The following is a 19,475-nucleotide window of genomic DNA, read 5'->3' on the forward strand; positions in this document are numbered from 1 at the left end:
TGGCCGTTGTAAAAAATAATATTAATTAATAGAAATATTGATAAAGACCTTATTATATAACACTATTAATTTTTCTAGTTAAATATTTTATTTTGTAATGTCACATATATATTTATTGTTTTTTAAACACAATTCACAGTATATAAAATATGTTAGCTAATATTACTGCTAATATAATTTATTATCACGATATAGGAACGTATCAAATGGTGCGTTTTGCTATCACAACTTTCTCAATTCCATATACAATTCCTGAATTTATTTTAGTAAACGTTACCCTAATATTAAAAATCATATAAATTTTATTTTACAATACAGTATTACTTATATTGTATTTATTGCAGTACTAGAGTTTCTACATAAGAGAATACTATTTTCTGCATAGGAGTAATTTGTCATATCGTGAAGTGAATAAACTAAACGCACTTGACATATTATTGTTTTTCTTTTCTGTTTTAGCGTTCTTTTTTTTGTAAAATTTTAATCAATTTATTATTGTTTATTGATTATCTGAAAATGATATTTATACGCAGTTTTAATATATCTTAAATTGCAATGAACAAGAATAATGTGTGTTGCGGTTGCTTATCTGCCGAAAGAGAAATTAATAAGATTGAGGATATTTGTAAAAAGCAATGTTTTATGAAAATAATAAATGAAATACCGGTGAGTTTTTATTTTATAAATACGCTGAGGTAGTATCTGAATTTTGAGCATAGACAATTATTTTATATTTCAACGATCTAGCTGAATATACTATTATTATGGCGATTGAATATATGTAATTCGGCGGCGATGTCTTTGGCTCTTAATTTAGTTAAAAAATGTAAAAACCAAGCAAACAAACCATCAGTCTATATAACCGTATGGTAAGTGCATTTTTTAGGAATTCAAAGTGCATAAAAGAGCCATATATAGTACTTTTTTTTTCTTTCTGTTTATCCTTTAAATGAAAGGTTTAGGCAATTGTGAAACCATCTATAGTTTATAGATTCCTATTTTATGAGGGTAGATTTGTTACTCATCCTATCATCACCATCAAATACCATTAGCGCAGGAACATGCACAATATTCAACCAATAAAAATGTTTTCCTGTTCTTTTCTTTATGTTATTATAATGGCAATTAAGCTAACATTCCTGATGGTAAGTGTTTACTATCACTTATATAAATAGACAGCTTTCCTGTTCTCCTCTCTAGGATATAATATAATTAATATGATACATATATAATAAGAATAATATTATATTGTAATAAATGGAACAACTGACATACTTTTAACAAAAATGGAGGGTACAGGCAACTTTATATTTATGCTATAGTTAGGTGACTACTTGCCCTGGCTTCACATGGGTATATATTTATTTTTATTTATTTATTTATTTTCGGAAAACCAAGGCTATTTACAAACATAGTTATAAACATAATTAAATGATAACAGCCACTTATAGGTTTCCACGGATAGAAACGTAATATAAAAAAAAAAAAAAATTACAGTGCTAACACGAGAGGCGTGTTTGTGTTATAAATACTCATAAAATCAATATGTATTATACACATAAGCCTTCCATTTGAATTAATCTATCTATTGCCAAAAACTGTATTAAATTCTGTTGAGTATTAAAGCACAAATCACACTGGCCAGAATGACATCTATAGACTACTTTTTATAAAGTATCCACTTTAGTACATAACAAGTAGTTTAAAAGATCAAAGCAAACAGACAGTGGAAATTACTTCATTTTATACTATGTTAATGACTTCAAAGGTCATCATTTTAGGTTATGATATTATGAATTTGCTTTCAGATGTCCTGTATACCAGTGGACCATGCAGTCTGGCTGTGCTCGGAGTGTGAAGCACTGCTCGGCCGGTTCATCAAGTTTAAAGAACAAATTCAGCATGCTTACAAAATGCTACTCGACTGTACAAAGAAGGTAAGTTAGTAATTGTATTAAAAAAAAATATATATATATATTTTTTAATCATGTAATCAGTCTTCCACACTATAAGCAGATCAGTTGATTATCAAATCTCCTGAGACATAATCTCCATTGAGAATCCAGCCTCAGATTGCTTGATTTTATATAAAAAACATATTTATTTATTTATTTAGCCTTTGTGCTGACAATCATCAGCTTGTCCCAAGACATAGGCCTCCTCCAAAAGACTATAGAATATAAAAAACATATAGAGACTATTTTTTCCTATTTATTTTTTGCCGTGTACAACCTCAAATTCTAGTGGAAATCGCATGGGCGTGACTTGACATGGTTAACTGCTAGCAATGGTATCATTACTCAACACTAGTAACTATTCTTTTCCCTACAATGTGGCAATAAATGCCCATATACAGAAACCATAAACAGTACCATCATATGATCACAGTGATGCCTATGATAGCACTCATGCATTGATATCTGGATGACTGTGATGTCATGCCTCATATCCTATAATTTTACTGCCTAATCTCAAGAACTATAGTTTGGATTATAATCCAAACTGCTTGGCGGGTAAAGTAGGTGAGATGCAGATGACTTAGAAAATCTACCTCAGATAAAACTTGATTGTACCAATATTAATAGGCCTCCATCCCTGACATTTTCTTAAAATAGTTAAATAAAATTTCTGTATGTATTTCATATAATTAATATCTTTATTTCCAGAGTACGAAACAACTTAAGACAAATGAAGCAAAATCAGAAAAAACTCTGAATATACCCAAAGTAGATAATGATTTCTTTAATGAATCGAACGATAAAGTTATAGACAATGATAATGTAGAAAATATATGTGATATTAAAGAAGAAATTCATGAATATGATGAATTTAATAATGATGATAAAGTGGAAGATAAAATAAAAAAGAACAAAAAAGTAGGAAGGAAGAAGAGGAAGGTGTCATCAGAGTTGTATAAAGAAGTGAAGCTAACACCCAAACAATTAGAGGAGGAGAGAAGAATTATGATTATGAATGAAGAATATTTGAATGCTATGTTCAAATGTGAGAAGTGTATAGTTACATTTCCAAATATAGACGATTTGAAAGATCATGTGCATTTCAAACATGAGTTGGTGAGTTATATTACAATTATTTATTTATTTATATTTATATATAAAATTACTTGCTCTCGGTGATTATTACAGTGCAATACCAATGCACTCACCAAGGAATAAATATATGCAATACATACATTAATAATAGTAATCATAATAACAATAAGGTGACAAAAAAAATAAAACAAAAGAAATAAAATAAATATAAAATCAGCACCTATACAAATTACAATAATATTAATAATGTAGAAATATACTAACACACTACTCTCATATTGTGACTCCACAAAAATTGTTACCGCTCTGTGAAACTCTGTGGCAGTACAATTAAAGATGTCAAGTGGAAAAATAGTAGATAACTCATTAAGCAGACGGAGTGCTCTTGGGAGTGGTGCACGATCAGCATGTAAGGTTCTATACAGGGGCAGGGCAAATAATTTTATTTATTTTTATTTATTTATTTATACAGCTATTATTATAGGACTAAGCCCAATACAATAGTGTATCTAATTCTATATTATACATGTTCGTTAATATAACATATAACATACGATGTTGTTTTTGTGAATTCACACAGACTACACACAAACAAATCCGTTGTTTCTGCTATTTTATTGAGAGTGGCCAGTGCGTGTGTCATGGGCGCCTTGTTTAACAAATTAGTTCTGCCGCGAGGTACCGCTAGCAACTGGCAATTTGTACTTACGATCACGCTTTCCAAGTTCTGCGACGGGACAAAATTATAATAATTCTATTTTGCTCCATAAACAAATGGAGAGGAATACAATAGCTCTCTCTCTCTCTTCTTAGCTAAATATCCCACATTGAAGGAGGATCAGCTTTCCTTATTCCATTCATATTAAAGAAGTCTGATTTACATTATTACTTAAGTGATTACATACGTAACTGAGTCTGCAAAGGTAACAACTGTTAGTCGGAATATTTTTATTCTAGAACGCATCAAAACACAGCTGCAATGTCTGCGACTGTACATTCGCGACGGAAGTAGCGTACAACTACCACGCCGGTAGACACCTACATAGATATAAGTGCAAGGAGTGTGGTGAGATGTTCATCTGCAAGCGAGCAGTACTTAAACATTATGAGAAGGTACACAGTTACGGTTATGGGTACGTATTGTTTTTTATTGATGATAATGTAATGAAATTTTTATTTGCATATTATACAGTTACATCATAGTAATAGGTCCAGGTAATAATTTATTTATAAACTCTTTATTGCACCAATAGAATTAATACATAAGAATTATACAGAAAAGAGATATGGAAGCACAAAAGGCGGTCATATCGCTAGAAGCAATCTCTTCAAGACAACCTTTAGGTAGAGAAAATACAACAAAAAGTTGTCAATAATAATAATATTATTGACAACTGTTTAATTGCACCAATTTATGAGCATGCAAATTTTGAATATGCTATGATATGTTGTATATACATATAAGGTGCACTCGCCTGCGCTAACGGTTTCCGTTGGCGAGGCAACAGTGGAGAATGATAAGATGAGCCTGAGGTCAGGTCGGTTAGCCCATTCTGGCAAATTCACAAGGATCTTATCACAATGGTTTATAGTAGAAACCGCAAGGAGGTGACTTGACATGGTACATTGCTAGCAATAGGGTCATTCCCTTCCCACTATGAATCTGTATTCTGAACTGACCATTATGGAAATATATTAATTACAACAGTTTTAGCCGCTTATGAACATCAAGTTTGTGAAGTTCAGAAAGGTAAATGGTTTATGGTTATTGTTTTTTCAGAATCGATTTAAGATATGATCTGAATGATGACAAAGATAATGGACAATTGGAACAAACAGAAGATAGCAAGTAAGTATTTATTAGGCCTTAGTTTAACAACAATCTGCAGCTTGTGCCAAACATAAGAGAAAACGGCCCTACACATCGTAAGTGGTTGTAGCCCACTCATGCATAAACGTAATATCTCCTATGGAAAGTCTACACTCTACCCTGAGGAGATAAAAATATAAATCTAATAATAAAAAATTAAAAAATAATACATTATTCTTTATTTCTAGTGATAAAAGCATATTAGCGGGCCCGACATTATTCCCCTGCGATTACTGCGAGAAAACGTTCAGATGGAAAACTTCACTGCGCAAACACATCGAGAGGCACACGATAGAAATGGGACAGAAAAGGAAACCGTACTGCGAGGCCTGTAGGTAAGAAAGAGACTTTAGAAAACACTGTATTTAAGACGTAGGTAGTTAGGTAGGTAGGTAGAGATAGACAATCAATGCTATTGACTTAGAAATCTCTTTATTTACCATGTTAAAGACCACATGCCCACCGGTGGGTCACTCCGCAACGAAAGTAAATTTACACGTTGGGACCGGGTGATTATCTGTGAGCACTTTAATTTAAATTAATGTAGGGGTTAAATAATGTCTACCTCAATATATATAAAAAATAATAAATGCCGCTAAATAAGGTTTTTCAATGCGATTTTCAACGTGTTAAACTTAAGAAACCTTTGTAAATCTTTCTGATCATGGATGAAAAGAATGTTATTGGGCACCTTAGTATGAAATCTATACCCACGGCCTACAGAAAAAAAATAGATTGGGAAGTTATAGAGATAGTAGATAGTAGATAAACATCTCTAGTTTATGAATATGTCGCATTAATGCTATCTGCATGGGACTCAGACCAAAATATGAAAAAGAAAAAAATATATATTAAGATAAATCAGTTTTCACTCATTTTTATTATTTTAGCCGGATACGTTTTTTTTTAACTGGATAAGATTTTGCCCAACGACCTTTTGATCAAAAGTATTTCCTTGCTTTGAAATAATCTGTTTTCCAGATTAACGTTTATGACAACTTCAAACCTTCAGAAACATGTCAGGACAAGTTCCAAACACCAGGTACAGCTGAAGTTGAGGTGAGAATCTGTATGTTAATTTTATAATAAACCTGTTTAGCATTTGCTATTGGTGAATATTATATTAGTTTTAGTCTATATGATGTTGGTATTAATTGACATATAAGCAATTATATTTTTAAACCAATAATAATAATACCCCTGGACACTTCATACGACGCCATCTAGTCCCAAGGTAAGCAGAGCTTGTGTTATGGGTACTAGACAACTGATACAAAAACTTAGATTTTTTGTATATACATATTAATATATACAGAAAACTCCCTGACCGATACAAACAATAATTAAATAATTGTATTAAATTAAATAACTGTATTCATGAGTATAATTACTCATGAATACATTTTTTTGTGCGATACGAGGAATCGAATCCACGTCCATCGGAAGTAAAGCGGTGTGCTAAACTGCTACATAACCGAGGCTGTCGAAATAAATTAAAAAATGTTACATATATATTATAGTAGCAGTATAAAAACTTAAAGTAATCTTGTCATCTAGAAAACTAAACGCTTCGCTCGCCGAAGATTCAGTCACGCCAGAGAAGCAACAGGCGCACATAGAGCAAATCAAGACGCTGGTGAATAAATCAAAGCAGAAGTATCCTTGCACGCAGTGTGACAAGAGCTTCCAATGGCGAGGAAACCTACTGAGGCATCTACAAAGTCACACCGCCAAGTATGTGTACCTTTGTGAATTTTATACATAAATTATATCACTACATATACATTATTATACCTGTGAGGTTGAAGTAGACAGTGTGACATTGTCACATAGCAAGGCAGACATCGTCACATGTCAAATTTAATGTATCATTAATATAATAACCAATAAAATTTATACTTCGAACTATTAATAAAAATCCCTAATATTTTATAAATTTGCAAAATGTGTGAAAAATTAGGGGGGGGGCCGGGGGGGATTTTAATCCATAAATTACCTTATGGGGAGAAATGTAGTCCCAATATTTGTTATTGCTTGTTTTTGCATTTTTTATTATGCTCGAATTACGACCACTGAGTGACCACTACAAAATAAATAAATATTTTAACCGATCCAAACTCTGATATTGTGTATAATAATCGATTATTTTTTTATTGTATTTTCTCTAATATATAACAATTGTTTGCATGTTGTGTGCAGGGCGAACGGCGAGCTAATATGTGCGCCATGCAACCGAACGTTCTCATCGATTGCAACGTACAAACAGCACATGACGATTAGTAAGAAACATATCACAGAGGATGAATTCAAGTAAGTTTAGTTTCCAGTGAGTCACATTATGTAGAAAGAAAGAAATCTGCGGTCAATTAAAAACATGTAAGTTTACCGAACGAAATGTGGGCAACACTTGATAGTGTTTTATTTTTTAGGTACATGTGTAGCGACTGTGGCCAAAAATTCGCCAACAAAACTCAACTACGAGATCATATAAATTGGGAGCATTTGAAGAATTATGTGCATAAGTGTCCACTTTGTCAAAAGGTAAGTTGATTTTATTTATGTGACTTGATGGTAAGTGTTACCACTTACCATCAAGTGGCCCGTTATATATACACCGTCGTCTATACACCTGAACTTTATGGTCATCACGTTATCATGTGAAATGTGTGATACCACTCATATGTTGCCATTCCAAAGTACTAAGATGTTATCCTGTAATTTCAAATCAGATATAGTTTAGAAATTTAAGTCAAAATTACGCAAACACCTTAACCAGAATGAGAGTAATTACATTTGCTTCAAATTTTAAAACTATTATTCCTCTACTAATGATTAGAGGAATAGTACCTTAATTTTCGTACTAGCTGTGCTTGCGACTTCACCCGCATGAAATTTTTAGTCTATGTGTCAATCCGATGTATAAGCTAGATTATTTTAAAATTCAGTAGTTTATACGTGAAAGAGTAACAAATATCCATCCATTCACACTCACATACTTCCGCGTTTATAATATTAATTAAATTTGTGTATTGAAGTTTTAATAAATAAATTGGGTAAATCTACTATTATCTTCACCAGGTGTTCAAGACTCATACGTCACTGTACTGCCACAACCAGGTGGTGCATCAGAAAGGTCAGGCAGAGCTCTTGTGTGACCACTGCGGGAAACATTTCACGGTGAGTTGTACGCAGAGCCTATACACCTTTGTCTGTTCACGGCTATATCTATACACGGCTGTAGCCTAAATGAGGGACACGAGTGGAAACACTTCCCAAGCCATTGGCGCTGCCACTTCCCTCGATTGTTTCGTGCGCGAGTCAAAGGACTGGCAGCGCGAGTGGCAGCGTGTTTTTACATACAGCCCTCTCGCTCAGTTGTCGCCCGGCAATATTTCCGGCAGCGCGAGTGGCAGGGGAAGCGGCTGAATGTAAACGTAGCATAATGACAAGTGACAAAAGTATAATAAATGTTGAACATAAACATTTAATCTTGACATGTTTCTTTATGTAACATTGTCACTTGTACCTTTTATTTTATTAACAGGTGTTCCTCTACTTTTGTAACATTGCCGCATTCATATATTACAAATTAAATTTCATGGTTGCATTATTATATATATAAATTTATTAAACCTACATTTATTATTATTAAAAACTCTCCAAACTGCAGAACAGTTTGTTGGCAAGATATAGTTAATATTTATTAATACTAAGACTTACCTACCTACATCTCTACACCCAAATATACGTCTATATCTACTTATCTATATATTTTTTGCATTGTAAACTTAACAGTTGCATGTCTGTGACACTGTCACATTCAAATATTACACTTATTGTGACAGTTGCATATGTGTGACATTGTCACATCGCGGTTTTACAGAACAACGCGAAACTCCGCACGCACATAACCGCGATACACAGCCACCAGTCCCCGTACCGGTGCGGCACATGTTCTGCCCGGTTCAAGTGGCACTCGTGCCTGTCGCGACATGTCAAGAGAATACACGGGCCACTAGCTACTCGCCGGCGACGTGTTCGCCCAGACGATGCCGGGGGTAAGACGCCATTTATTACTTTATTGTTTATATCCTGTTAGTAGCAACATGCTCCGGCTGCCTGTCGCGACATGTCAAGAGTATATATAGGTATTTAGTTGCTTGCCCGCGAAGTGTTCGACGACGGGGGACGCACGCTAGGTGAGCCGGGGTACCGGGGGGGTACACTTAGGTGTTTGTTTTGTGTAATGATTACATGCCGAGATTTTCTCAAAAGACTACAAGGATTATGGTAGCCGTTTACCGTCATACGAGCTGTGTGCTTGTATCATACCATCATAGTATAAAAAAAACATTAATAGAACTACGTCATATTAGGCATGTTACCACTCATTGATTACCATTCCGAAGTTGCTTGGCTAAGTGGTCAAATGACATGTCAGATTGAGTGCGTAGCGGTTTCTATGTTGATTGTCGCATGCCTAATCTTTGTTAATGTGTATTTACTTCTAACAACAATTATTTAAAAGAGCAACACTCATGTCTCTTTCTCATACTTCCTGTGACGAGTCTGCGTTCCAAATGAGCGGTAGAATAAAAAATGACTATTTAAAAATACTTATATTAAGTTTATTTGCATAAAGTTATTTCTATTTGAGTTGTCACTTAATTATATCTGATGTTAAACAGGTACTGAAGACGGCGGCCTTGCTGTCGACGGTGGTTTAAGTTGATAAACGATCACGCGTTTGTTATACAGTTCAAATATATAGAATAGTAGCCTTTACCCGTGACTTTGTCTGCTTTTTTAGCCTATAACAGGCCCTGTAATCTATTTTCAGTTGTGTGGTGAAATGGTAAAACTGACGAATAGACTTGCGTTATTGTTTTTTTAAAGGACGCGATCTCATGTATTTTAATCTATAGGAAATTGTTTAATAATATCTGGTATGAATAATGTATATATTTTGCTATAAAATCTTAAGTAAATAAACAAATGTGTTATGTGATAAATGACTTTTATTTAATGATTTCCTATTTATACATTATTATGTTTATATAAAACGTTCCACAGTTTACAGATAATATTTATTCATATAGGTCTATTATAGACAGTTATATGTCAAATCTATCGTCAGTTCGTGGTGGTTTCGAAACAAGAAGTGACTCAGCTCTTAGCTCTTAATCCACTATATAAATCCATAAAGGGAAGGGAATTACTAGTATTGTGGTCTAAAACCCCATTGCTAGCAATGTGCCATGTCGGATAGACCTCAAAGCGTCGTGATAAATTTCTGGTGAATTTGTCACGATGTACTAACTGACCTGACCTCATGCTCATCTTACCATCCTCCAACGGTGCCCCGCCAGTGTTTACCGTTAGCGTAGGCGACTGCACCATTCCATTATCATCCATAAAAACCCTATTATACATCATGCCCTAGATCTTGGTTATAGGACTAGAAAGACAGGGTCAAAAGTTACAATGTTAAAATCAAAACATTAAATTACACGAACGAACAAAACACAAACGAACAAAACACAAAGTTACAATCAAAACATTAAATTATAATTAAGGGGGTCTTCCTATGTGACGGCCTGTTTTTTAGGGATATTTTAGGATTTTTTTTCTACGACCAGTAAATATTTAGAGCTTCAAGTTTTTTATCATTTATTAACACATATTTGGACAGTATAAATATAAAATTTCAGCTAAAAATATTCAGTCAAACTAGAGTTACAGCGCTCTGAACACCCCCGCCTCGAAAAAAAGAGCTCCCACTTCCTCCACGATTCCGGCTGATCGGCTTATCTGAAAAAAAAAAAAAACGGCGTTTTAATTTGTAGGCTTAAAAGCACGGAATGACCTATAATCAAATGAATATAAAAAAAATTGGATTTTTGATAGACATTTGAAATAAAAGTTGCAAATTAGGCGTTTTTTTTTTTTGTTTTTTGCTATAAAAAAATCGAAGTTTTGAAAATTTTCGATTGATAATAGTTCATTCCATGCGTTTACATATATTGAGTGTGCCCTGTAAATTTCAAGTAATTCGGTCCAGCCGTTTCTGAGATACAATGGAGGAAAGTTTGAAAAACACAGTTTTGAGAAAAACGCGTTTAAAGTTTCAAGTCCGTTAAAAACTATTAAAATATCAACTTACTCTCAATCGGCGATGCCTGGTCCATAGAGTATTCCTTCCTCTTCCTCGTGAAACTCTTTTAAAGCAGATTGTTCAGCTCTTGAGTCAATCCTGGCTTGTTTAACGACATCACTTACGCGCCGCTCAGAGCGTAAGATTCGCTTTTCATCCCGTTTCTCAACATACGCTTGGGCTTCACGACCAACAGGGCATCCCATAATCGACATAACTTTTAAAATACCTTGAAAACCTTCATTAAAGATAATAACTGCTAAGTAGCTAGCAATTTCAACAACTTTGGGACCAGAGTGAAGATGTTTAGGAGCGAAAGTCCAAATCAAAGAATTCAAAGATTCGTTATTGTTTTGTGTCTCTGCTCCTAAACAACGAATTAATAATTCGTCTTTCGATAAATCTTCGAAAACCGGTTTGATAGCTTCTTGGACTTGCGGAATTAGAGGTGGTTTATCGTGATGAAATTGGTCCAGTTCATTATTAGCTTCAGCCTTACGCCATTTACACCAACTGTCTTCGCCTTCTGGACAAAATTGATGCTGAGGGTTTTCATCAGAAGAACATTTGTGATAGTACGTTGCCCAAACTTCCTTTCTCATATCTTCAAGCGAATCTGGATGGCGTCGAATTGCTAATCCGTAGAATTTTGTAATTTCTTGGATAACTTTATCAGTAAGTTTACCTGCTCCTTTTCTGTTTAAGTCTGTAGAAAACTGTCTAAACTTGTATAAACAAATATATTAATAAAAGGGAGGCCAGGTATAAAGCCGACGGTACACAATAGGTAAATATAACTGCCAACTCACCGCTCCGAACCGCTCTTTCTTTTACCTGCTGTATCTTTAAAACGACTTCGAATTTTCTAAAATCGCTTTACTACCGTATTCTAGACATGTTAAGGGAGCAATTTATGAAAAAAAAAAATCGATTTTTTCAACCCATCACATAGGAAGACCCCCTTAATTAAAATAGACAGTTTAGGAACAGCTGTTATAGATTAATTTTAAACTTTCGTGTTTAATATACATTATTTAAAACTTTTACTTTGACATCGCTGTTACTCCAGTCAGCTCGTGACCACGGCTAGTGCAACCTAGTCGAAACGTCGAGAGGGGTAAATACCTTTATTTGCCATAAAATTATTCGTGTTAAGACCCGGTTTAATAATTTTAAAAAAAGCTGTTATAGAATATTTTATAAAAACACTATTTGTTGCCATTCTATTCATAAATTTATATAAAACTAAGAATGAAATTGTACAATATATTTTATAAATATCCTACACTTAATTAAAAGAGATACGATTATGTTTGCAGTTGGGGTCGATGCAAGCTAAAAACAAATTATGTCAGGGCTTATCTTGCTTGTGTTACTTGTGCCTAATTGCAAAATACAATTTGGGACTATATTTTTAATGACTTTCCTTATTCCGGTTTGGCAAGAAAGATATATATTTCTTATTTAACCGAAATAAGGAAAAAAGTCAGCGAAATACTGGGGGTAAGGGTATCCATAAATTTTGTTACCTTGAGGGATGAGGAAGGGTTCCCCAAAGTGTGACAAGGGATGGAAAAGGACCTAAATTCCGTGATGTCACTTCAAAATCTAATATATCTAGTAATAAAATACGAAATTTGAATTTTCATAAAAAAATTTCATAAAATAATTCATAAAAAAATAACAACCTTATTCTGAGACCTAACAAAAATGTCATAAAAATAATTCCAGCCATTTCGAAATAGTTCGGAACGGAAAGTTTATTATTACGGATATTTGTTATTCTTTCTCGGAAAAACTAAAGCTACTAAATGGACTGTAATAGTATATATTACCATATAAGTGCGTTATGATGGTTACAACACACGAAGCGGAGTTCCAGTCCAAGTCGAAGGCTACGTCGTAATAAAGCCGAATGTATACATACGCACATACATCATACGACGTATTTCAAAACGTTATGCAAAAGATTGCTTTTCCTCCGTTTTACTTTTTAGAATCAATGGCTGTTCTAAACTGTCACTTCGAAATCTCTATTTTAATTCAGCCTATATATATGTACACAACTAATACATATAAATAAAATTGGAGTGTCTGTTTGTAATATTGAAATAACTGTTTTTTACTACATGCATATGAATATAAATAGGGTGCATACACCAAAATAACATCTTTTACAATTTTTATCTGTCTCTCGGTCTGTTTGTTCCGGCTAATCTATGAAATGGCTGGACTGATTTTGACGGGGATTTTTTTTGGCAGGTATCTGATGTAATAGGGAGTAACTTAGGCTACTTTTATTTTAGAAAAATAAAAATTTAATTCAACGCGGACGAAGTCGCGTAATAAACAACTTAAATTATGGTTATATTTCACATTCAGTAAGAGCATAACGAAATAATTTTATCTATTCTCAATTTGACATGGTGTGTGTGTGTTTTTTTTATTGATTTAATGTATTTTTAGGCATAATAAGAAAAAAATAGTATATATATATTATTTATTTATTCTTTATTGCACTTAAAAATTGTACAACTTGGCGAGCTTAATGCCATATGGCATTCTCTACCAGCCAACCATTAGATAGGAACAGAAAGCGGTTGATGGGCAGTGGTGAGAAAGGACAGGACCTTTAATTTTAGCCCACATAGGTAAATAGGTAGTATAGTATTCTGCACTCCTCTGTATAAACTATAAAAAAATCTGTTAAAACTCGGACGAAACGTGGTCTAAATGGTCGTGATTTAAACCATTCCTAATGTTAATACTTGGAATAAGCCTAACATTATTAACAATCCAGATCTAACAGAGGACTACTTTACTACATTTAAATCGTTCATTATGTATTCCATACAGAAATCAGTCACTCATGTCTGTTAGCGTACAATTACCTTCCGTTTTACCAGAAAACTGAAAAGATCAAAAATAATATTACGTCAAATAAAAATGTATGAACTAAAAATAACTTTATTTCTATTTATCTATGTCTTCATTATACTATTTCATTAATATATAGTATTTATTAATGTACTATTAGGCTGAATATCAGTTTTAAATTACAAGTAGGAGTCCTATACGGAGAAAAGGAACGGAGAGATATTTTATAACAATTTTCGTAAATGTTACATTTTTTCTTCACGTATTAATATAATGATAATGTACATGAGCGTACAGCTTAACTTTTAACAATTTAATCATTATGTAAATAGGTTTTACATGTTGTAAATTACATGCACAGAGTACCTACGGACGTGGTACGGATATAATTGCTAAGAACTACATAGATAAAGCTATCAAACAACAAATAATATTAATTAATTAGTTTTATATCTGCGCCAGTATGGTACATTCGTTGACATTTATTACCTATTAATTAACTACGGGTCCCTTACATCGATCCCTCTTCCAATTCAAACGGGGATCGAAATTACGACGGCTTTTGCCGATGTTCGAACCCATATCGGTACCCTCAGACTAAAGTCGTATCAGGCGGGAGTTGGCCGGGGTTCAGCCGCTCCATAAGTCCTTTGGTTTGGAGTGCCATCTGCACTGCCCCCTACCGTCCAGTGAAGCTGTAAAGATCAACTGCATCCAATAGAATTAGAGTAGTCCGAAAAAAATATTAACTCCGACTCGTGTTTGTCTGAAATTTAAATAAATAAAAGTAATGTTATTTTATTTATTTATTAATTTTAGGAGATTATGTTACTAAGTCACAGGGGACAAAGGAGCTTGCGGCTCGCCTGATGATAAGTGATTACCGCCGCCCATATGCACACCAGCAAGCAACAACAAACAATTCAGCAACACCAACGGAATTGGAAATGCGTTGCCGACCTTTTAAGAAGAAATAAGCTCTTGTCTTGAAGGTTTTAATATCGTATCGGTTCGAAAATACCATTACTGGAAGGTGATTCCACAATGTAGTTGTGCGTGGCAAAAAGAAACGTTCTAGAAAACCGCACTGTGGAAGACCGCCATTCGTCCAGATGATCAGGATGCTATTTTAGTTTCTAGCGGGTGGTACGATGGTGAAACTCAGCAATACCTCAGAACACTCCCCGTGATATATGCGATAGAAAATGCACAGAGAAGCAATATCTCGCCAATGGGTCTAGTCTGTCACAAAGACGTTGATTACCAATGATTCTGGCTGCTCGCTTCTGAACGGTACCTAACATTGTGACACGAGAATTTTATATATAAGATTTATAAAACTACGACTCCGCCTGTACCGTACATTACGTTGCAATTGTAATAAACATTATACAAATAAGCTTAAAAGATATCTCTTCCTTTATTATTACAACATGTGTAGCAACATACATTTGAAATTAAATTAATTGTGGTTCCTAATATACCGCAGTTATTTTATAAATAGCGGAAATATAAATTACTATTTTTGAGAGATTTACGGTAAGATTTTCTTTCCCTTTTATATTTTATATAATATTGATTGTATAATGGTTATGTTTAGAGCAAGTTCAGAGTATTTTCTATAGAAATATTTCTTTTATATAACTGTTAAATCATATTATTGTGCTCGCGGGTTCACCCCTGTGAAGTTTATAGCCTGTTTTATTCTGATATATAAGCTATATTACTGTAGTTTCATCATAATCCGTTTTTTTAGTTTAGGTATGAATGAATAACAAACATCCATCCATACTCACAAACTTCCGCATTTATAATATTAGTGAAATAATTTGTAAGAATTTGTTAATTTAGTTCTTCTTAATTTGTCAATATAGCTCTTTAATATCGATCCGTTATCCATAAATTCCATATTGAAAAAAAAAACAACTTTGGCGCCAAAATGCTGATCCATAAAAAAAAAAATAATATTAATATAGATATAGATATTGATGAGAACACGAGAGCAAATATACTCTATGAAGTATATTTCGCATTAATAATTTTAAGCTTGCATAATATTGTCTAATTATTATTTTGAACCCTATAATTTCACTGTCATATGAAAAACATAAATAGAATGGTGGTAGAAATAGGTATTTAGACATTACTTCTTTCATTTGTAAATTTCAGACCAGAATTCGATTCTGTTATGGGGTAAACTGAAATCTAAAATATGGAGCCTTGTGAATATAAACAGGTGAATGCTGATGATATTCCTGACGATGGCAATGACTCTCTCAGTACTGACGATGACAAATCTTGGAGACCGTTTTTGCGACAGGTAATGAAGTAATTTCGATGGCTGTAGGGGGCAGTTCCCTTTGCCCTTCCATTAAAGGATACGAAAAAAAATTAAAATTCGATGATATAGTAATTCCTAAAATGCAAAATGTGTATGCAATTGTTCGTTATTAAGATTTTGAATTTAAGACTTTTAAAACTAATTAAGAAATAATCTTAAAACAAATTAGTTTAGTTTCTTGCCAGTTAGGTATCACTATGCTGCTGGTCACTACACTACATTCTCCCTAATTTCAAAATGAATCTGTATATTTGTAATCATATATAGCAGCTTATTTGAAAGGAATAAAAGTTAAATTTCTTATCAGTTCTTCAATTTTCGAAAGCGATGAATCGAACCCGCGACCCGGTGGACTAAGGCGGTGTGCTAAAACCGTTAGACCACCGCGGCCGTCATTTTACAATTTAAGATGCAAGATCGTTGTATCCTGTCAATTTAAATGTTTTTTACTGTGCAATATACATTATATATATATAAGTTTGTTTGTTTGTAACACTATTGTATAATATAATACTAGCTGTGCCCGCGGTTTCATCCGTATGAAAATAGCCTATGTGTTATTCTGATGTATAAGCTATATCACTGTAATGTTTCAACAAAATCCGTTCAGTAGTTTCTGCGTGACAGAGTAACAAACATCCATCCATACTCACAAACTATTGCATTTATAAATAATTCTGTAATCTCTATCCGATTTTAAATCATAAATTTGTTTAAAGTTACTAGTATCGAGTGGTACATGGAACGTGTACTTCATATGTGGACTGTACATGAGCGCGCCGACGGTGTACCTACCACAGCTGCGAAAGGAGACCAATGGTACAGTCATCACCGACGAGATGGCGTCTTGGATCTGTAAGTATCATTGCATAGTATAAAATAAAGTCGCTGTCGCTGTCTATCCCTATGTACGCTTAAGTCTTTAAAACTACGCAACGGATTTTGAAGCGGTTTTCTTTAATAGATAGAGTGATTCAAGAGGAAGATTTATATATATAATACATGTACCCGGGCGAAGCCAGGGCGAGTAGGTAGTATTTGTATGTCAATATTTTTTTTTATACTACTATGGTGGCAAGCAAGCATACGGCCCATCTGATGGTAAATGGTTACCGTAGCCTATAGACGCCTGAAACACCAGGGGTGTCAAATGCGCGTTGCCGACCCTTAAGAAACCTTAATATACCCTTCTTGAAAAACCCCATGCTGTAGTCTCGTGAGAAAACCTCGGCAGGAAATTCTTTCCACAATAGAAGTGTACGCGGCCAATTTACAAAGGCCGCGGCGGTCTAGCGATTGAACACACCGCTTCACATCCGATGGTCTCGGGTTCGATTCCTCGCACAGTACCAAAAATTTATAAAAAATGCCGGTTTCTATGTGAGAAATAAGATTATTGAATGCAGTCTTCAATGTGTTATTATAGTTTGATTAATATTATAGATATATATTAACATAAACAAATATTTACAGCTTCAGGATGCAGTTACGGAGCTCTACCGTGGGTCTTCGTTCACTCAGCCGCTTTAACGCTGTTCGGTCGCAAATACACATCAGCCGTTACCTACTTATATATAACCATAATATCAATTGTTTTCTACTGCAGCAACACACCAAATCAATTGTTAATATTCCAAATATCATTAGGCGTTCCTTATTCAGCTGCTTTAACTGTATCAATTACAATTTTAGCAGAATATGCATCACCTTCATTTAGAGGTATAAGCTTGTCAATGAAAGCGGCTACGTTGTATTGGGGTATATGGGTATCTAATGCTATAGGAACATTTTTTCATTGGAAATATATATCTGTATTTGGATTTGTATGTTCGCTGTATAATTTAACAGTATTTCTATGGCCCGAGTCTCCTTTATGGTTGGTCAGTAAAGGTAGATTTGAAGAGTGCAAAAAATGCCATCGATGGTTGAAGGGCAGTGGAAGAACAGCGGAAAGGGAATTACAGAATTTGATAAAATCCTACAGCGCGGTCGATGCGTCGAATCAGAAGCGAAATGGGAACGTTGTTACGTCCTTCTTTAGAACTTTAGTTTCCAAAGATTTCTATCGGCCGATGTTAATTTGTTTTCTTTCTATAACCATGTACAATTTGTCCGGCAAAATCGTATGTAGTATATATGCAATTGAAATATTGAAGAAGATATGCGATAGTGAATCTACGGCTTATATAGCGATGTTACTGTTGGACGGTGTCACAGTATTTAGCATGTATTTCGGCTGTTATTTAGTGAAAATACTGAAAAGACGAACGTTATTATTCTGGGCGTCGGCTATAGCTATAGTATTTTTGTTTAGTTTATCAATATATCTGTATTTGATAAAATTAACAATTATAAATGAAAACAAAATTATGTCTATATTTTTACTGATAGGGTTCTCGTTATCTGTAAGCTGCGGCCCGGTAATAATGTCTGTATCGTTGTATGGTGAATTAATACCAATGAAATATAAACAAGAGTCTATAATAATTATTTCGTTATTCTTCATATTCCTACAGTCCAGTCTATTGAAATTTGCACCGTTAATATTTAAATATTTTAAAATGCATGGTATGTTTGTCTTCTTCGGTGTCTCCATGTCTATATGTTGGTTGTTCTTGTACAAGTATCTTCCCGAAACGAAAGATAAGACGTTGCAAGAAATCGAAGACTATTTTAAGTATGAGAAACGGAGGAAATTAATATTGTTACGTTAGTGTTATTTATTTTATTTTTTTATACTCTTTATTGCAACAATTACAGAACAAAAAAAAATATTAGTTTTATTTTAGTGTAAGATGCAATTAAATATTACAAGTTACTCCAGGCCCATCTTTACCTAAGGATTCAAAAGCCTTTATCCGAATAGAATAAAATAGAAAATCATTTATTCAAATAAACTTAATTTAAGCACTTTTGAATAGTCAACATTTTTTTAAATCTACCGCTTATTCGGAAAGCTGTCTCATCACAAGAAGAATAAGCAAGAAACTTGTGTGTTGCTCTTTTAAACAATCCTTGTAAGTTCACATTTTACAAGTCGAAACATGTGAATACAAACTACCAACCAGCACTAATTTATTTAGGCTCAAATATAAAAACACAATAAGATTAAATCAGTCGTAGTGATAAGAGCAGACCAGTCCCTACAAGCAGCACTCGTTCACGAGTATGACGGATGAG

General features: G+C 33.8%; 2 protein-coding genes across 2 annotated transcripts; both read left to right on the top strand.

Moving 5' to 3' along the window:
- Positions 1 to 458: 458 nt before the first annotated feature.
- On the top strand, positions 459 to 9,865 carry LOC131842984 (zinc finger protein 595-like). The gene is made up of 13 exons (XM_059191578.1): positions 459 to 666; positions 1,809 to 1,937; positions 2,667 to 3,074; positions 4,011 to 4,186; positions 4,834 to 4,902; positions 5,112 to 5,258; positions 5,905 to 5,982; positions 6,481 to 6,657; positions 7,123 to 7,233; positions 7,353 to 7,464; positions 8,002 to 8,100; positions 8,807 to 8,981; positions 9,612 to 9,865. The coding sequence occupies exons 1-13, from the start codon at positions 556 to 558 to the stop codon at positions 9,653 to 9,655; spliced, it is 1,836 nt and encodes a 611-aa protein (XP_059047561.1). The 5' UTR covers positions 459 to 555; the 3' UTR covers positions 9,656 to 9,865.
- A 6,216-nt stretch (positions 9,866 to 16,081) lies between these two features.
- Positions 16,082 to 19,009, top strand: LOC131843020 (facilitated trehalose transporter Tret1-like). Its single transcript, XM_059191612.1, has 3 exons — positions 16,082 to 16,274; positions 17,015 to 17,150; positions 17,769 to 19,009. Exons 1-3 carry the CDS (start codon positions 16,167 to 16,169, stop codon positions 19,007 to 19,009), a joined length of 1,485 nt encoding a protein of 494 aa, XP_059047595.1. The 5' UTR covers positions 16,082 to 16,166.
- Positions 19,010 to 19,475: the final 466 nt, after the last annotated feature.

The sequence above is a fragment of the Achroia grisella genome, unplaced genomic scaffold (assembly GCF_030625045.1).
Source record: "Achroia grisella isolate CSIRO2021 unplaced genomic scaffold, CSIRO_AGI_Agris_v1 utg2716, whole genome shotgun sequence".
Classification (NCBI taxonomy): domain Eukaryota; kingdom Metazoa; phylum Arthropoda; class Insecta; order Lepidoptera; family Pyralidae; genus Achroia; species Achroia grisella.